Below are 17,869 nucleotides of genomic sequence, written 5' to 3' on the forward strand. Positions count from 1 at the left end.
TTGGATTATGTCACAATTTATGTGTCCATATATGGAAAGAACAATTAAAAATACAATTTGCAATTCCTTTTGAAAATAGTCCAGGATACCTTCCATATTGAATATGGATTACATCATTAATATAAAAATATAAAATAAAATTTTTTCCTTCCTTTTTTTCTCTTTTCTTTCTCTGATAGTGTAAGTAAGATAAAGTGACTGGGACATGAATTTACATTTGATTAAAATGTCCTCATTTCAGAACACCACCGCACACCACTGATATATCACACCAAATTATTTGGTTTTCCAGTAGCTTGGCTTTATTAAAAAAAAAAAACAGTACAGGGGATATTTATGTGAATGTCTCATATACACTCTGTCCACTCCATTGTTAAACCTTTTCTCCTCTTCTACTTTCTCTTCTTCTCTTGTTCTGCTTAGGTCGGGACAAAAGAGAGGAACAATTCAGCTTGATTATTAACCTTTAAACACATTTTATGGAAAATGCCTCTTTGATATATAATACAAAAGTATGGGTCATAGACACTAAGTGTGTAAACATATGGCTGGAGGTAAACAAAAATACAACAACAGACAAATTTGAAATCTGCACTTTCCAGGTTGCATATGTGTAAGTTTCTGATGACCTTTGGATTGACAGACAGACATTCACCTTGGGCACCAGCCACACTCCAAACACAAGGAGTTAGAGTAAGAGCACACTGCCAATTGTGAGAGCCCCCACTGGGATCAGTAAGTCTTTCATGCCACCCGATTCTGGATTAGCACTTGTAGGAGGAGCCAGACTGATCAGTGGCTCTGTAAATTGAAGTACAAATAACTTCAGTACAGCCACTCAGCCAACGTAGCTTCAAAACAGCAGAAATAAATCTATGAATTATTTATTATTTTTGTAGATTCTCACTAATTGTACCTTTAGAGCCCTGCATGTCGGCCCGGACCCGACGGGCCGCCAACTTTTTTACGCCTCTATAGGGCCGGGCTTCGGGCCAATTTCCACGTCATAGTTCAGAGGCGGGCAGGGCATCGGGCCTGTTTTGGGTTTCTCCTCATTTTATATTGTAGACCTCTATTGATTAGTGATGAAAAAAATTGCCGCGCTGGTGGAAACAACACACGAGCGTGCTGCCGCAACTGAGAGCAGCTCGATGCTGTTTAGTGTCCCGCAGCAGCAGCAGCTGAATAGTTCTGCGTTCAAATGCACACAATAGGCTAAAGCTTGCTGCAAAACCCCAGCAAACATAACCATGAATGTGTCTGCGGGAAATAGTAAGGGGATATTTGAATTATTTACTAATAAACTAATGTTTTCTGAGTCTGTGTCAACAAGGATGAAGTTGCTGATCCTGACTCACCGTCTCCTCATTAGACCCGCCTTTAGAGAGAAATGCATCTTTATTGATTATGATTAAAATTATAATAAAATAAAAAAAAATCGATTTTTTTTATTTTGTTAAGTGATAATTTAAAGCTTTCTATAGATATATTTATCATGTCTGTGAGGCATGTATTCGCTCAGTTTCGGTTCATTTTTGTGAAGCGCTCCTGTTAAAGACGGCAGAAAGCGCATCATGTGTGTTTTCTTTGTTTTATAAAAGAACTACCTTTTGTTGGTATTGTGAGTGCACACAAATACAAGTAGACCCTTTACAGGTCCGAATGATGTATTACTCTTACCTTTATCAAAAAAATAAATGACGGCGTAGGCTATTTTAATTTGTTTCCACTGAAAAAAAATCCAAAGCAGGTGTCTCCATGTCCTGCAGAGCGCGCTTTAGCTTCCACTCTCCGCACAAACTGAGATATAGGCTAGCGCACATTATTATTATAGCGCAGGTTTAACGTTTAAACATTGTTATATACTTGAACTGTTTTAGTATATCTGTAGATTTTATTTTAGGCAAGTCGTGATGATATGAGAAGGATACATTTATCAAACATAGGCTATGATCAGCTCATGCAGCTGACCGCTTGGTCGTTACTTTAAAAAACAAAAACTTGTAGGCTATTTAACGAACAAAAATGCTCCAAACGTTTTTCTAAATTAACTTAATAAAAAAACAAAACGAAATATAATAATTTTGCCATTACACACTAAACTGAACTATTTTAATAGCCGAAACAGTAGTATAAACTGTTTTAGGAGAAGGGGAAAAAAAGACGGGCTCAGGTCGGTATTTCTGATAAGCTGTCTGACGTGGGCCGGGCTAGGGCCCGAGCGTCTCGGGCCAGGGCCGGGCTAGGGCCTAAAGTTGAGGCCCGTGCAGGGCTCTATTTAGGACCAAGAAAAAAACACAATACAAATAAACTATACCGCTGAAAAGTTTTTTGGTTTTGAAATTAGTCTCTAATGCTCACCAAGGATTGTATTTGATCAAAATACAGTAAAAACTATAAAATATGAAATATTTAGGACCGGTTTCATAGACAGGGCTTAGACTAAACCAGGATTAGGCTATAGTTCAACTATGACATTTAAGTAATTTTTATAAACATGCCTTAGAAAAAAGCATTACTGGTCTGCATCTTAAGACAAAACAAAGGCACTGACATGTTTTAAGATCAGTTAATGCAAGTTTATTTCAGTCGAAACAGTTCAGACTAAGATTTTAGTCTAAGACTAGGCTTAAGCCTGGTCTGTGAAACCGGGGGTTAGTGTTTAGTGTTGCATGATCCTTCAGAAATCATTCAAATATACTGATTTGCTGCTCACAAAACATTTCTTATCATTATCAATCTTGAAAATGGTTGTGCTGCTATTTTTGATTAACTTAACTGATCACTATATACATACATACCCCAAAACTTTTGAATGGAATATTTATCTTAAATCATACTTATCAATACAGCTATGGTAAATTCTAAATAGTCTGTAATTAAATACTGAAAATTACTTCAATAAACAAAACATTAATTTCCACTCACCGTGCACCAAAAGAAAAGCACCGGACTCATCCATTGTACATATCCCAAACGCAGTATTGCATGTGCACCAGTAAGCCCCAGTGTCTGTCAGTTTTAGGTTAACGATGTCTATTGTCAGGATCTTGTTGTCAGATTCGACTTTAACACGTTCATCAAAGTCTTTATGGACAGTTAATTTATTATTTATGAAAAAGTAGTAGAAGACTTGTCGGCTGATCTCACGTCTGCTGTACAGATATACACCCAGGGCGTCTTTCTGAGGTGCAGGACACTTAATGGTGAAATTGTCACCTCTATATTTGATCTCATCTAAAAACGATTAAAGAAACAGCCTTGATCAGATCACAGCATCCAATCAAACAGAAGTTAAGATGTTAAGTTTGATATAAAAGGTTTAGAGATAAAACATTGAAGAATCAAGTGTTCCTGGCACTATAGTTCAGAAATCAAAACCAACACCTGGACAGTGTGTAGATGATGAGTATTCCTGCATTAAGTCAAGTGTTTTCTTAGCATTATGAGTCATTTTGCTTATTTCTACATATCAGATAAGTGCTACGTTGTAACTACCTTTGACATTGATAGTTTACATGTTTTTATACCTTAAAGGGCTAGGTCACCCAAAAATTTAAATTCTGTCATCGTACCCTCACATCGTTTCAAACCTGACTTTCTTCTGTGCAACATAAAATATGAAATTTTGAAGAATGTTGGTGACCAAACATTTTTGGTGATTATTCACTTCTGTTGTCCAAAATGGGGGAAAAAACACATTTCTCATAATATCTTTTTTATGTTTCACAGAAGGAGGTTTGGAATGACATGGGGGTGAGTAAAGTTTTTAACCATCACGAAGCATTTTAGATGCACTCACAAATACAAATACAAATACAAATAACAAAAATTCATGTATCACTGTCTAAAGATTATTTCCACTTCACATATATAACCCTGGCTGTGAAGTGACTGAAAATAGGTCAAACCTAAACTAATCATAAATTGAGGTTAAACAACTGGGGCCTATACCATGATGGTGGCTAAACAACCTCAGGGTTACAGGATTAGTTTTGAGTTGACAAAACCAAACCAGTTCAATCCGGCTTTGTTGGTACCATGAAGCTGATCATCAACTTTCTCTGTCAACTCAGGCTTGATCCTGAGTTAATGGAGCTCGTGCACATGAATGTGTGACATCAGTAATGAGCAGCCAATCACATGCCTTGAAACTGTGATTCACTTCTCATGAGAGTCACTACCAAAAGATTAAAAGATTGAACAATATGAAGAATTTCAACACATTTACACTGCAAGATGAAACAATCGATCCATGAAAGAGAAAAACTTATTTTACCATATAAGTGCAAGTAAAATTTGTAACGTTTATAATATTTATAGATATAACAACACTTAAAAATTTAAACTCATATGTAGTCATGTTTACAGCTATTGATTCTAAAACGTATTTATATTGCATATTATCTATATGTTTATATTAATTTAAAATAAAAGCTTAATAATTACTATTCAATTAAGCTGGCTTGTGTAATGGATTAAAGGTACAATAATTATATAAATAATAAAAAATAATCATCTCTAAAAATCAGATGATTTTATCTTTAAAAATGTTTTATTATGTAGCGTCCTTTAATTTGGAGTAAGAGAAACTGGAGGAGTGGCTTTATTGCGTCAGAGATGTGTCACTTTGCTTGAAGCTGATTGGTCAAATTTCGGTTTGAGATCTCTAAACCAGAACATAACCTGCCCCGGAGCAGGTTAGCTGTGGAGTGCAAGTTACTATGGCGATGAACACTGCTAAAAGCCAAACCACTTTCATGGTACCTAAAACCCATATTTGTCGCAAACTAAACTGAAACTTACCTGAAAATTTCTCAGATTTCATTAAAAAGATTTACATTTATGTTTCAAAGATGAACAAATGTCTTAAATTGTCTGGTGGTTTTTTCACCAGCATCTAAAGTGAGAAAGCAAACAATAACCCAAATGTAAATGTAAAAATAATAATAATAAAAAAAAAACATTGGTTGTCTAAAATGTAAAAGCATACACTTTAGTTTTCCCTACTGTTAGGGCAGTTCTACCTCAGGGCACAAAAGAGTGAGGACTTACAGGATACGAACAATTGTTGTGCTTCCTAACTCAAGCTCAGTGCTTTACTGTCACATGTGCAATACCAAAAAATAAATGTGTAATATTACGAGTAACTACACTTATTAATGCAAAACTATAATAATTTTATGATTTAATTATCTGTAGAACTTAGTGGCGCTGAAGTTAGTCTGGAGCCCTGCTATATATGCATTGCAAATGTGGTACAATTAAAATTACTATGCAAGTACTAAAAAAAAAGTCAGCTGCTGAAATGTTACAAGGATAGTACATAAGAACCGCACCAAAACAGTGACTCTAAAATGGTTATAAAAACCAAACCAAATATAAAAACTGAGAATGTGTTTGGCATTCAAAAAAAAAGAAAAGAAAAATAACTTACACAGCAAAAGATGCAGTGACCTGTGGCTGAATGGCCTTTGGTTTTATGTAGCTGTGATTGACACACAAACAAAAGGGGAAAAAAGATAATAGCGTCGCTGAATATGAGTCAAATATTGCATATCTCTGTACAAATTAAAGTGTACTCATTCTTAATGAGTGATTATTAACTAATCAGTATGTCAGGGGTTCTCAACTCTGGCCCTCAAGGTCCACTGTCATACAGAAGTTGCGTCTCAATCAGCTTCATAGTTCGCTAGGTTGTGAATTAATATATTGTGCACACAAATTCAGGCACTGGTAAGGACAGTGGCTCACTACACACTGGTGACTATTTTCGTCCTCATTGTACAACATCACTACTGACATTTATGCACAACAGTAAAACTGATATTTTTTTATGCTATTTTCAGCACATTATGTTAAATACTTTGTATGTGCAAGATTTCAGTCATAAATAAATATTTGCTAGATTAGACATTACCTGTCTAGTGATGTATGTTTATGCTGAAATATAATATTGGTTTGTGTTTTAAAATCTATCACGTGTCATTTTGTAGCGAATTATCTCTTAAGTTTTGAGCTTCAGAACTTACATAGTGAACATAGTGAGCATCGATGCTTCCTGGTTTTCACAGCTTTTTTAGGGAGCAAACTAAATTTTGTGATTGAGACAGCCCTTAAACACTGACTACTGAGCAAGGGACCCGAGTGATTCACACCCAGAGTTTAGGTCCACACCTGATCACGCTCACCTGTTTGTGACTTTATATTTAGTAAAACTGAAGAACTTGATTTAGTTTGTTCATGTGCATTGCACTAGGTTGGAGCAAAACTCTGCATGTAAGTGGACCTTGAGAGACAATGTTGAGATCTCCTAACATGACAATTCAGAGAGGCAGGATGACTTCTAGATTGATGACTTACAACACTGGTGTCCAGTCCTGGGCATGGAGGACCAATGTTCTGCAGAGTTTCTGGTGATACTTGATCAACTGCTCAGGTCTGCTTAATTGGGGTTGGAGCTAAACCCAACAAAAAAAAAAGAGAAAGACAAAATAAAGTAAAAAATTATGATTCATGAATATGCACAACATCTGAAAATGCGCAAAGATGAGAAGAAAGCAATGTGTTTAATGAGAACTTTCAACCCACTGAAAAATAAGAAGCAATATTAAGTCACAGATGCATTTTTATTTATTCTTATTATTATTCTTCAAATAAATTATAATTACCTTTTTGTTTATTGATGATTTTCAGTCTCTGAAATAGAAACATTCTATCAATTATGGATGGCATCATACATACATCATATGTAACGATATTTAATAGGAGATCTAATGCCATGTCTACACCGGATGGCGCAACAAAATACAATAGAACCTATAATTATATGATGATGTCTACACTGGATGCGGCGCGGTGCAACACAACAAATCCCTGACCGTAAACTCATGCCTCGTTCTATTTATGACGTACTGACACAAAGTTCAGATGATTTTCAATGGTCCCTTTGTCGCGTCCAGTGTAGACACGGTTTGAGAGTGTCTAGCTTGGGTATAGAGAATGGGAATCTACATCATTGTGCATTGCATTCTGGGTATACAATACAAATCACCAGAGGAAAAGATGACTATTTACGTTAATATTTTTAAGAGCTTCTGGCATTTTATTAGAATAAATGAATGAATATTCGAATCCCTTGTGTTATTAAATATTGTGGTCAGTTATTTATGTTTTTGAAACAAGTCTCTTTATGTTCACCAAGAAAACTGCATTTATTTGATCATAAATAAAAACAGTAATGTTGTGAAATATTATTATTTAAAATAATTTTTCTATGTGAATATATTGTGAAATGTAATTTATTCTTGTTTTCGCAAAGCGTGATTTCTGAAGGATCATGTGACACTGAAGACAGGCATAGGAGGAATTTTTGAGGTAATGACCAAACTTGAGTCCAATTTACATTATTAAAGATACTGTTCCAATAAAAAATAACAAGGTATAGAAATAATCTCTTTCAGAAACAAGGATCTAATTTTATCATTGTTAGGCTTTAATCCAGAGAAACAGATAGAGCAGACTGAGGTATGTTCAGGTCTAGGAGGACAGACAGAAAGTGTGGATGTATATACACTGCCTCTGAACAGCATATGTACACCTGCAGGTATGGCCTTAGTAAGCATTTTGAATTCTTTTAAAGTGATAGATATTTTGTATCTTGAGACAAAGTCTGCAAACGTAAATAAATTCCCTTCATTATTAAATAACTGATTCACTAATAACAATCCATTACTAAACCAATTATGAAAAAATAAAGACTTATTTCTATACAGAATATTGGCATTATTCCAAATAAGAAAACTGTGAGGGGAGAAGTTGTGTTTATAAATATAAATACTCCAGGCAGCAAGTACTTGCTGGTGAAATTTAGAAAGTTTGACTGGAAGTTTTTCAATTTTATAATTGCACATCAAAAGAAATTCTAATCCACCCAAATAAGAAAAAATAAACCGAGGAATTATATTCCAAATAGATGAAGAGTTTTGAAGAAATTTTCTTATCCAATTTATTTTAAAGTTACTGTTTAGAGAACTAAAATCAATAAAATTCAACCCACCATTATCATATGAATTAAGTATTACAGATTTTTTAATATAATGAATTTTGTTTTTCCACAGGAATTTTGTCAACATACCATCAATTAGTTTACACATGTGCTTGTCAACAGAGATCGACTGAGCGGCATACGATAATCGAGAGATGCCTTCTGCTTTAGTAAGCAGTACTCTGCCTTTGAGTGATAAATCTCTTTGCAACCAATGGTTTAACACCTTACGTGTCTTTTCAATAATCGGAAGAAAATTGGAAGGACATCTAATTTTATCATCTTTGATTATTTTAACTCCCAAATAAGTCACAGTCTCTCTTACAGGAATATTACAGATTAAGGATTTCAAACAAATACCAACTGGGAGTAACTCACATTTGTTAATGTTAAGGCGAAGACCTGAGGCTTTAGAAAAGGGCTCAAGAGTCTCTAATGCTACCGCAACCTGAGAGGCATCCTTCAAAAACAAAACGGTGTCATCGGCTAACTGACTTATTACCACTTCAGTATCATCGACAGTTATTCCTTTTAAAGGGCTTTCTCTGATATGCAAATTCAGAAGTTCGGTAGCTATCAGAAACAGATATGGGGAGATTGGGCATCCCTGCCTGACTCCCCGATTGAGAGGAAATCTAGGAGAGGTACCACTGCTGAATTTGATAGAGCTATTGCAATTAGTATAAAGCATTTTAATAGATCTACAAAAGAAGTCACCAAATCCCACCTTGTGAAGAGTCTGTAACAAAAATTCATGCTCCAGGGAATCAAAGGCTTTATAATAGTCTAAAAAGAGAATAAAATTATCATTAGAGAAAAAATCTGAATAATCTAGAATGTCTAAAACCAGACGTATATTATTAAAAATGTGCCTTTTTTGTAGAAAGACAGATTGACATTCATCAATTAAATTATTCAAAACACATTTTAATCTTTTTGATAAAACCAAAGCAATAATTTTATAATCGTTATTTAGCAATGTAACTGGTCGCCAGTTATCAATTAACAAGGGATCTTTATTTGGTTTTGAGATTAAAGTTATAAATCCTTGACACAAAGTCGGAGGAAGCAAGGCTCTTTCTATACTCTCTTTAAAAACCTCAAACAAGAAAGGGGACAAAGGTTTGCTAAATGCTTTATAAAACTCAGACTTGTCATGTTTCAAAGAGTTAATGGCATCAGTAATTTCTTGTAAACTAAGAGGGGCTTCACATATATTCAACTCTTCATTACTAATCTGCTTCATATTATGTAAGGACTCCAAAAACTCAGATGTAGATTGTTGACAGAAATTAGAGGTATACAGATTACTATAAAACTCAGAACAAAAAATAGCAATAATTTTAGGGTCCTCCACAATATTTCCTTTAATCCTCAATTTTCCAATATGATTGTTTTTAGCTTGTTGCCTGTCAAGTCTATAAACAGAGCTCTTTTCGCCCTCTTCAAGCCATTTCCTTCGAGACCTAATAAAAGCTCCTTCAGCCTTTTGTTTGTAAATCTCCTCTAGCTTAAGCTTCTGTTCAGTAATTTCTGCTTTATCGAATTCTGATAATTCTTCTATTGTTTTAGATAATAAAGTAGATATTTTAAATAAAATGTTATCCTCTTCAGCCTTCTTCTTTTTTGCAAACTCACTACAGTACCTCCTAAAAAAAATTCCTATTTCAAATTTGAGAAGTTCCCAATTGCTACAGTATTTATTTTAAATTTTTGCTTTATTCCAATAAGTCAAAATATTTTTTTCTATGCCAGAGATTACTTCTTTATGTTGAAGTACTGAATTATTTAATTTCCAGTATCCAGACTTTTGAGTTAAATTTACAGAAGAACTGAAGGCAATACTTATTGAAATAGCCTTGTGGTCCAAGAATGGAGATGGTATTATGGTTTCAGACGAGGTTTCATGGCATTGACGTCGGCGCAGATAAACTCGATCGTTTCTTTTAACTCTGTGATTTGTTTTGTGTTGACACTGACTTCTGTTTTCATTTAGTTTATTAGGCTACCTGTGAATTTCTTTCCACCAACTTCTCTAGAGTGTCCGATCTATCTATAGAAAGGTCCGAGATCTGCGAGAGGATGACCGATGTGTCTTTATCCACAACTCTGCGTTGTTTGGGGGCTGGCGATTTACAGGGAGTTTCAGGGAAACATGGAAATTCCTCCTCTGCCAGCATAAATTCTTCTGGATCATTACCCTGTTTAAGATAGTCGTGCAAGTTGTCTGCAATCAAGTCGCTAGAAGAGACTTTAACAGAAGTTTCGGTCCCCTGCAAACTAATGGTGTTTTTACTAGCCAAGTTAGCATGTACAGTCGGTTCGGACTTTCCAGCTTTCTTACCAGCACTTTTTCTTTTTTCTGAGCCACCCATTATAGTCTCTGGTGAATCACTGTAATATCAATTTGAGATAACTTTCAAAATTTTCTTTGCAACAACGTTACTAAGGACCGTTTAAGTGATTAGGATTGCGAACTCATCGAAACGTGTGCGTTCAGGGGGCCATCTTGAAAATCCCCCTTGTGAGTTGGTAATGGGATGGTAATGAAATTATGTGCATATGACATCGTGGTTACATTGCCTATTGGTAAGTCGTGAAATTACCAAAAATTACCAATACGTTACGTAACGGTTATGTCTTGTGTTAGCAGGGGTTGAAACATAATCAACAACGAAATGCCCGTCTTTGCAAGTATCCTCGTAGCCTATACAAAGTAATTGAGACCTTAAGTAAAAGCAAAAAGCTGAGTAAAAGTGAAGTGAAAACACTTGTGTAACAGTATATTGGATCCGGTGTTGTGTAACATTCTGTTCCAGTGAAAAACTGGGTGGAGCAGATATTATCTTGAGAGATGGGAGGCTCTGTATTACCTAACTTAGCATTGGAAAAAGTGTAACGGCTAACTTGCTCACGTGAGGCTCCTCAGCCAATCATACAATGGCAGTGACATCAGTGGCCGGCTTTCGCAGTTCTACCGTCGAGAAACTGAGTAAAAGCCACTGGAAGTTACACTACTTAAGGTGTTTGGTCACATTTGGCTGCCAAGGAGTGCTGTCTCTTATCACTCCCTAGAATAAAATGCTATTGTAAAGCATAGTCAGGGTAGTTATAAATGCACAATCATGCACATTATGTTAATTACGGTTACTTCCGTCCCCAGTTTAGGGGTATGGCAAATGGCAAACAAGGTTAAATCATTTGAGAGTGGTGAATTTACCCTTGCGAATTTGCATATTCAGAAATATCTTATGTATTGTGAGTTATTTCAATATTAACAATAAACAATGATTAACAAAATTACTTTTTATAATTATGTATCTAATCCACTATTATGATTCTATGTGTTTGAATAAGGATGTTTAACACACAATGAGCTTAAAGACTATTGCTCTCTGACCGATTTTTATATTTAACAGCTGTCAGACTTGCAGGGCTGTCTTAGCAACTAAAAAGGGATACCATTTTGGTCCCTGGGGAGGTGAGAAACCACCAGCTAATCTTATTTGAAGGTCACGATGTACGAGGTCGTGACTGAACTTTGGAATGTTACATTTGATGATGAACAGAGTTTTCTGCCCCTCTGAGGCATAGAAACAGCTTTGTTTAGCACATTGGCCTTCTGTACATTTAATCTGCATATCTGATCTTGCAAGGCAAGGGTAGAAGTAGAGAATGTACTGCACCCTTCTTACTTCTTCCTTTCATTCGCCTCTCTACCGCTCTTTTTGGCTTCACTCTAAAACTGTTCGGGTGCACCTCAAATTTAAGATCTTTTCAGAAGATTTTTATTTTATGAAGGTTTTTATTCTCTTCAGATATTTGTTAATCCTTCCAGGTGGTCGTTATTCATTCCAGATGATTTTTATTAATTCTAGATGGTTCTAAATATGTTCGGTTTGACTTATAATGGTTCTCAACTAAAATTGCACTAACAGTTCATGTGCATATGCCGTCATTGCATATGATTATTAAAATTTAAAGTTTCATTTTCGAGTTATGATTTACAGTTCTCTTTTTTGAAACTTTTAAATCAATTTGCATATTCCTTCAACCCAACCGTCTGACGTGGATTTGATTTTGCATCAGAGAGAGACAAGGAGGACTTCCAATCTCCAGCCCCAGCAACACAAGCAAGACACTTAATTTGCCAAAGTAAAACTTATTTTAAGAAACAAAGAGTCTCAGGAGGGGGTTATGCCAAAACAACAAACAAAACTTCAACTCTTTCAATGGTTAAGGAAAATCTAACTTACCTGCTTAAAAGAAACAGATAAATGGACAGGAAACTAGCCTCTCTCCCTTACTAAACCAAAAACAGGAGAAAACTATTAAACATAAGTAGGCACCCACCTCCCTACTCAAAAAGTAGTTATTTATTACAATGTTTTGAGTTACTATACAATTTGTCAAAGGGTGGCACACAGCACACCAAACACACATTGTAAGCAGCAACAACCACAACAACTACGGCTGGGGCAGGAGAAAGGAACCCGCTCCTCACAATGCGCTTAGTTCTGTCTCTCCCTCTTCGCAATGAGCAGTGAAGGTTTATATCACATCCTTCCAGTCATCTCAACAGGTAGAGGACCCAACAATGTAATTGGGATGAGGTGGTAGTCGTTAATACCTGTTAGCTGAAAGCATGGAGGAATGAGAAGCAAAGGAGGAGAAACACAAAACAACAATACAAACAGCAACAATCTTATTTTTCATTCACCAAACATAATACAAACAAACATTACATCCTGGGACGTAACACCCCCACCATTAAAGTTTACAACCCACCGGATGTAGACAAGCAAAACTTGCATTTAGGACCCTTATGTCTTAAAATGTTGTATTGTCCAATAAGTGTAGTAAATGTCAGTTATGACACTTGCATATTGACAGGGGGCCAGTGTGGAAGTCTCAACATAACACTGTTTCCACACATGCTGTGCTAGCATCCACCATTCACATAAATGGCAGAATGCAATGAGAAACAGAGATGACACAAAGACGATCCTCTGCAGATTCACACTCATCACATTCAGTATTTTTTTTGTAAGCACTGGGTACATCAGTAAAAGAATATTTGCATTTACATTTGAGTATATCCCTACAGTATAAATTCCGGGTATCTCTTGTTCTTTGAAACCACAATAATGGGGAAGACTGCTGACTTGGCAATGGTCCAGAAGACAATCTTTGACACCCTCCACAAAGAGGGAAAGTCACAGAAGACCATTACTGAAAGGGGTGGCTGTTCACAGAGTGCTGTTTCAAAGCAAATTAAGTGCAAAGTTGACTGGGAAAAGGTGCACGAGCAACAGGGATGACCGCAAGCTGGAGAATACTGTCAAGCAAAGCTAATTCAAACACTTGTGAGAGTTTCACAAGGAGTGGACTGAAGCTGGAGTCAGTGCATCAAGAGTTACCACGCTCAGACATCTTCAGGAAAACGGCTACCAAGCCACTTCTGAAACAGAGACAATGCCAGAAGCATCTTACCTGGGCTAAGGAGAAAAAGAACTGGACTGTTGCTCAGTGGTCAAAAGTCCTCTTTTCAGATAAAAGTAAATTTTGCATTTCATTTGGAAATCAAGGTCTGGAGGAAGACTGGAGAGGCACAGAATTCAAGCTGCTTGAAGTCCAGTTTGAAGTTTCTGGAAGTCAGTGATGATTTGGGGTGCTGTGACGTTTGCTGGTGTTGGTCCATTGTTTTTTATCAAGTCCAGGAGATTTTGGAGCACTTTATGCTTTCATCTGCTGACAAGCTTTATGGAGATGATGATTTCCTTTTCCAGCAGGACTTTAGTACCTGCCCACAGTGTCAAAACCACTTCCAAGTGGTTTGCTGACCATGATATTACTGTGCTTGATTGGCCAGCCAACATGCCTGACCTGAACCCCATATGGAATCTATGGGATATTTTCAAGAGAAAGATGAGAAACAATTGATCTAACAATACAGATGAGCTGAAGGCTCAATAGTGCCTCAGCAGAGCCACAGGCTGATCGCTTCCATGCCATTCATCACTGATGCTGAAGTTTGTGCTAAAGGAGCCCCGACCAAGTATTGAGTGCATAAATGTACATACTTTTAAAAAACTTGAACTTTTCTGTTTTGCAAATCTTTTTTTTTTTTTTTTTATTGATCTTAGGAAATATTCTAATATTTTGAGATACTGGATTTTTTTGACTAAGGAGCTTTTCTCTCTTTTGTTGTTTAACATGAATGACAGACAGGTGGTTACTTTAAGAGCTGCCTGTCCTTGTGTAATATTCAGTTGAATTATACCTTTTAATATATTATAATCTATTAGTTCTTGGAGATGATGGCGTGGGTTGTAGCTACTAGTTAGTAGTAATAGTAGCTACTTTTGTTTGGAATATATGTAGATTTTACCTTGATAAAAAAAATGTGTTTTTTAAGAGTAGGGAATGTCGCGACAGGTAGGACTCATTTACGGCGTCATTACCAGTAAATTTCTTACAATTACTGTCTAATAAAAGATGTGTAATATTGTTTTATGTCTAAAGATATCAATCTTTTTTTTTTCTTTGGTTTTATGTGACCATATGCCTTATGTTGAAATAATGCATTTTAATGAATAAAGGACATTATTTAAAATATTCCATTATATTGTTTAATGAAAATAAAAATGTTCTTTCTATTACTTCCACATTTCAATAAATACACTGTGACTTGTGTATGATGATGATATAGTGATATGATGCTTTTTAATGAATAAAGATAAACAATATTTTAATGAATAAAGTCTTATTCATTCTATGGCTTCCAGATTTAAACAAAACTAATTTTTGGTGTTTCTATTTAGTTACATTTAAAAGGTTTAAGTTGAATTAATTCAGTTGATCTTTTTAGCCCATTTTAACACTGATTTATATTGAGACTGGAACACGAGAGCACGGTAAAAAAGGTGGATAAGTTTGAATGGTTTTAATCAGGTTTAAATATATTTGGAACAATTTTTAGTAGTTACGTTCCAGGACGTAATGTTTGTTTGTATTATGTACATGCTTTAGATTGTCATATGACATTGCTTGCGGCAAATCGACTTTAATGAAGAAGTGAAATAAGACATGCTATGAGAAACTCGATGTATTCATATGCTTGCAGAAAACACTGCTGACTTCTGGAAATCATGGTCCTCAAAATCTGGGAGGTAAATTCAGACAGAGAAAATGTCTAAGAGTGTAAATGGCAAAATCATTTAAGTGTGCTGCAATATTACTGCTGAACTACTCACATGACACCTCATCTCTGTGTAACCATAAGCATTTCCTGAATGTCTGCAAGAACAGTTGAAAGTAACATCTCGCTCTTCTGTGTGCCATCCAGAAACACTGTATAAAGTGCAAATACGTCACTCACACAATTCACCACAATAGAAATTATTTAAGTCACTGTGCTTATTGAGTGTTAAAATATTACAGTACCAATGTCATTTGCAGTTTCTTCCATCGCTTTTCTGTTTTTCAAGTACATGGGCCAGACATATCCATCAAAGTAGCGTGGTGGATCCGGAGGCACATAGACTCGTGATCTATCGATTAGAGAAAGGGAAAAGGTGACAGACTCAGTCAAAACATTAATGTTCATCAAACCACACTCATCTAATCTCGCTCCTACCTTCTTCTCTCTTTACATATCTCATAAGGGATCTGCAGGAAGTACCTCTTGTTGAACAATGTATTAAGTGGCCTGGAAGTACAACATGGATCCATGAAAACATGTAAACTGTTCCTGATGGAGCAATCCAAACTCAAAGTCAAGCATGTTTAGGTGATCCAGAGGTCATTCACACAATAAAGATACTTGTTGCAATACTTACTGAACTGATATTACTATAAATACCTCAACATCTTAAAATACAGGTTTTAAGATTGTTCAGTGATGATCTAAAGCACTCCTCTTTGCGGTGACAACCAAAAGAGCAAACATAAGGTAATTTAAAGGCCCATTTAAATTTGCATGAATAATAGGATTGCAATTCTTTTAATGATTAGGTTTATGTATGTGCATTGACTGGTTTTATTATTTTATATGTCAAGTAAAGCCGAAATTAAATACGTTCATCATATAAAGCGACTGTGTCTATTCAGAGGATGACTACCGAATTTTCATTTTGGGTGAACTATAATGTCAAAACAAGTTTGTCACGAAAGATCGTTTGCATCTGATGAGGAGCAAGATAGATAAGAGTTCTGTCCTATCTTGCCTTCCAAACATAACAACTGTACAAAAACTCCTGTTCTCCTGTATGACTTACATAAAAGGTAGTCTGTTGAACAAAATTACCCATGATTAAAAATGAGGAATCCCTCCACTATAAGAACAAACGCACTGGATGGCTCAGATGCTGTGGCTTCCACTGCATGATCGCGAGACGTCATGAAGCCCTGAGGATCCTCCTGCCACGAGCCAATGTCTGCCATCATCCTGTCCATGTGCAGGGCATCCAAAGCTGAGGAAGAGTTTTGTGAACAATGTATATAAAACACACTGTTTTGCAAAACAGGACAACTGGCAAGTTGACAAGACATTTAACATAGAAAAGCAAATCTAAGTATCAAATGACAGGACTTTTCTTACTGTCATATTGCTTAAAGCCATTAACATCAGTAGGGACCACTGAGTCATCCTGAGAAGTAGACACAAATGAAAAAGTATTCGACATTTAAAGTCTAAATGACTAATCGATCTACTAAGACAGTGACAACTAAATTAACACACAAAGTGGGCGTAGTACTTTGAAAAAGTTGTCTTGAGAGATAACGAAGCTGTTATGCAGAAGCTCCTGGAGGCTTTTACTCAAAGTGGTCTTTCCTCCATTTGTCATCCTGCCAATTCATGTACAATTCACATAAGCTGGGACTGAACATGGGGCAATATCTGAACTTTTTACAGGCTGTTTACTCACCCACCAACTCCTATAATTAATTTTCTCATTTTACGTCAATACCGCAGTTTTTCAACGCATGTTAACATTTCATCTTTTGTTGAGCAGCGGGAAGCATGCATTTAAGAGGACTGAGAATATTTCTGCTAGCTGTTAGTTAGTGTGGACTTAGCTCAACTAAAGAAACTCGTGTATGGTGCAGCTCTTCTTCTTTCTTCTCTCACGGATCAAAACTGCTCTATAGCGCCGCCTGCAGCGCTGGGTCCTCACTGGAGTACAGATCCATTCACAAGCAGTTTCAGTACTATTCCAGATTATTATAAAATTATGTCATTATTAAAGATAATTTACCCAAAAATAAAAAATTCAGTCATAATCGTCATGTTGTTCAAACCTGTATGACTTTTCTGTGAAACATAAATGAAGATATTTTGAGAAATGGCTCAGTATTTTTTCTCCATACGATGATAATTTTTTTTATTATTTATATATATATATATATATATATATATATATATATATATATATATATATATATATATATATACACATACATATATTTTTTTTTTCCCCCACAGAAGAAAAAAGTTATGACAAAATGCTGGTTTTTAGGTGAACTATGCCTTAGTTTTGATAAAAGGTTTTGATCGATCTAGCTCAGGGTTCCTCAAATCTTTCCCTGGAGGTCCAATCTGCTGCAGAGTTTAACTCCAACCCTGATCCAACTCACCTACCTGTGATTTTCTAATAATCTTGAAGACTCTGATTAGCATGCTCAGGTGTGTAACTAAACTCTGCAGGAGTGGGCCAGATTTGAGGATGCCTGATCTAGCTCATATATTGTAGATGAACCATATATATACAAAAACAGAGGGATATGTACAGTTAAACTTCTCAGCGCCATTGGAATTTA

General features: G+C 35.8%; 1 protein-coding gene across 4 annotated transcripts; it reads right to left on the minus strand.

Annotated features, from left to right (window-relative positions):
• Positions 1–260: 260 nt before the first annotated feature.
• Positions 261–17,185, minus strand: LOC306856770 (nicotinamide riboside kinase 1-like). 4 transcript variants are annotated; one of them, XR_013783041.1, is made up of 13 exons: positions 16,978–17,177; positions 16,807–16,897; positions 16,650–16,698; positions 16,356–16,521; positions 15,687–15,758; positions 15,494–15,600; positions 15,304–15,400; positions 8,775–8,833; positions 6,672–6,699; positions 6,364–6,461; positions 5,438–5,488; positions 656–801; positions 283–415 (listed from the first exon to the last, which is right to left on the minus strand). XR_013783041.1 is itself a non-coding variant. In XM_079396226.1 (8 exons), exons 1-7 carry the CDS (start codon positions 17,004–17,006, stop codon positions 15,312–15,314), a joined length of 603 nt encoding a protein of 200 aa, XP_079252352.1. In that variant the 5' UTR covers positions 17,007–17,178; the 3' UTR covers positions 12,731–13,951; positions 15,304–15,311. The 4 variants fall into 4 exon arrangements, 2 of the variants coding, with proteins under 2 accessions (XP_079252352.1, XP_079252351.1); XR_013783040.1 differs by lacking the exon at positions 8,775–8,833 and having other exon boundaries at positions 261–415; positions 16,978–17,185; XM_079396226.1 differs by lacking the exons at positions 283–415; positions 656–801; positions 5,438–5,488; ... (1 more) ...; positions 6,672–6,699; positions 8,775–8,833 and adding an exon at positions 12,731–13,951 and having other exon boundaries at positions 16,978–17,178.
• Positions 17,186–17,869: the final 684 nt, after the last annotated feature.

Source organism: Barbus barbus, assembly GCF_936440315.1.
Source record: "Barbus barbus genome assembly, chromosome: 3".
NCBI classification, from domain to species: domain Eukaryota; kingdom Metazoa; phylum Chordata; class Actinopteri; order Cypriniformes; family Cyprinidae; genus Barbus; species Barbus barbus.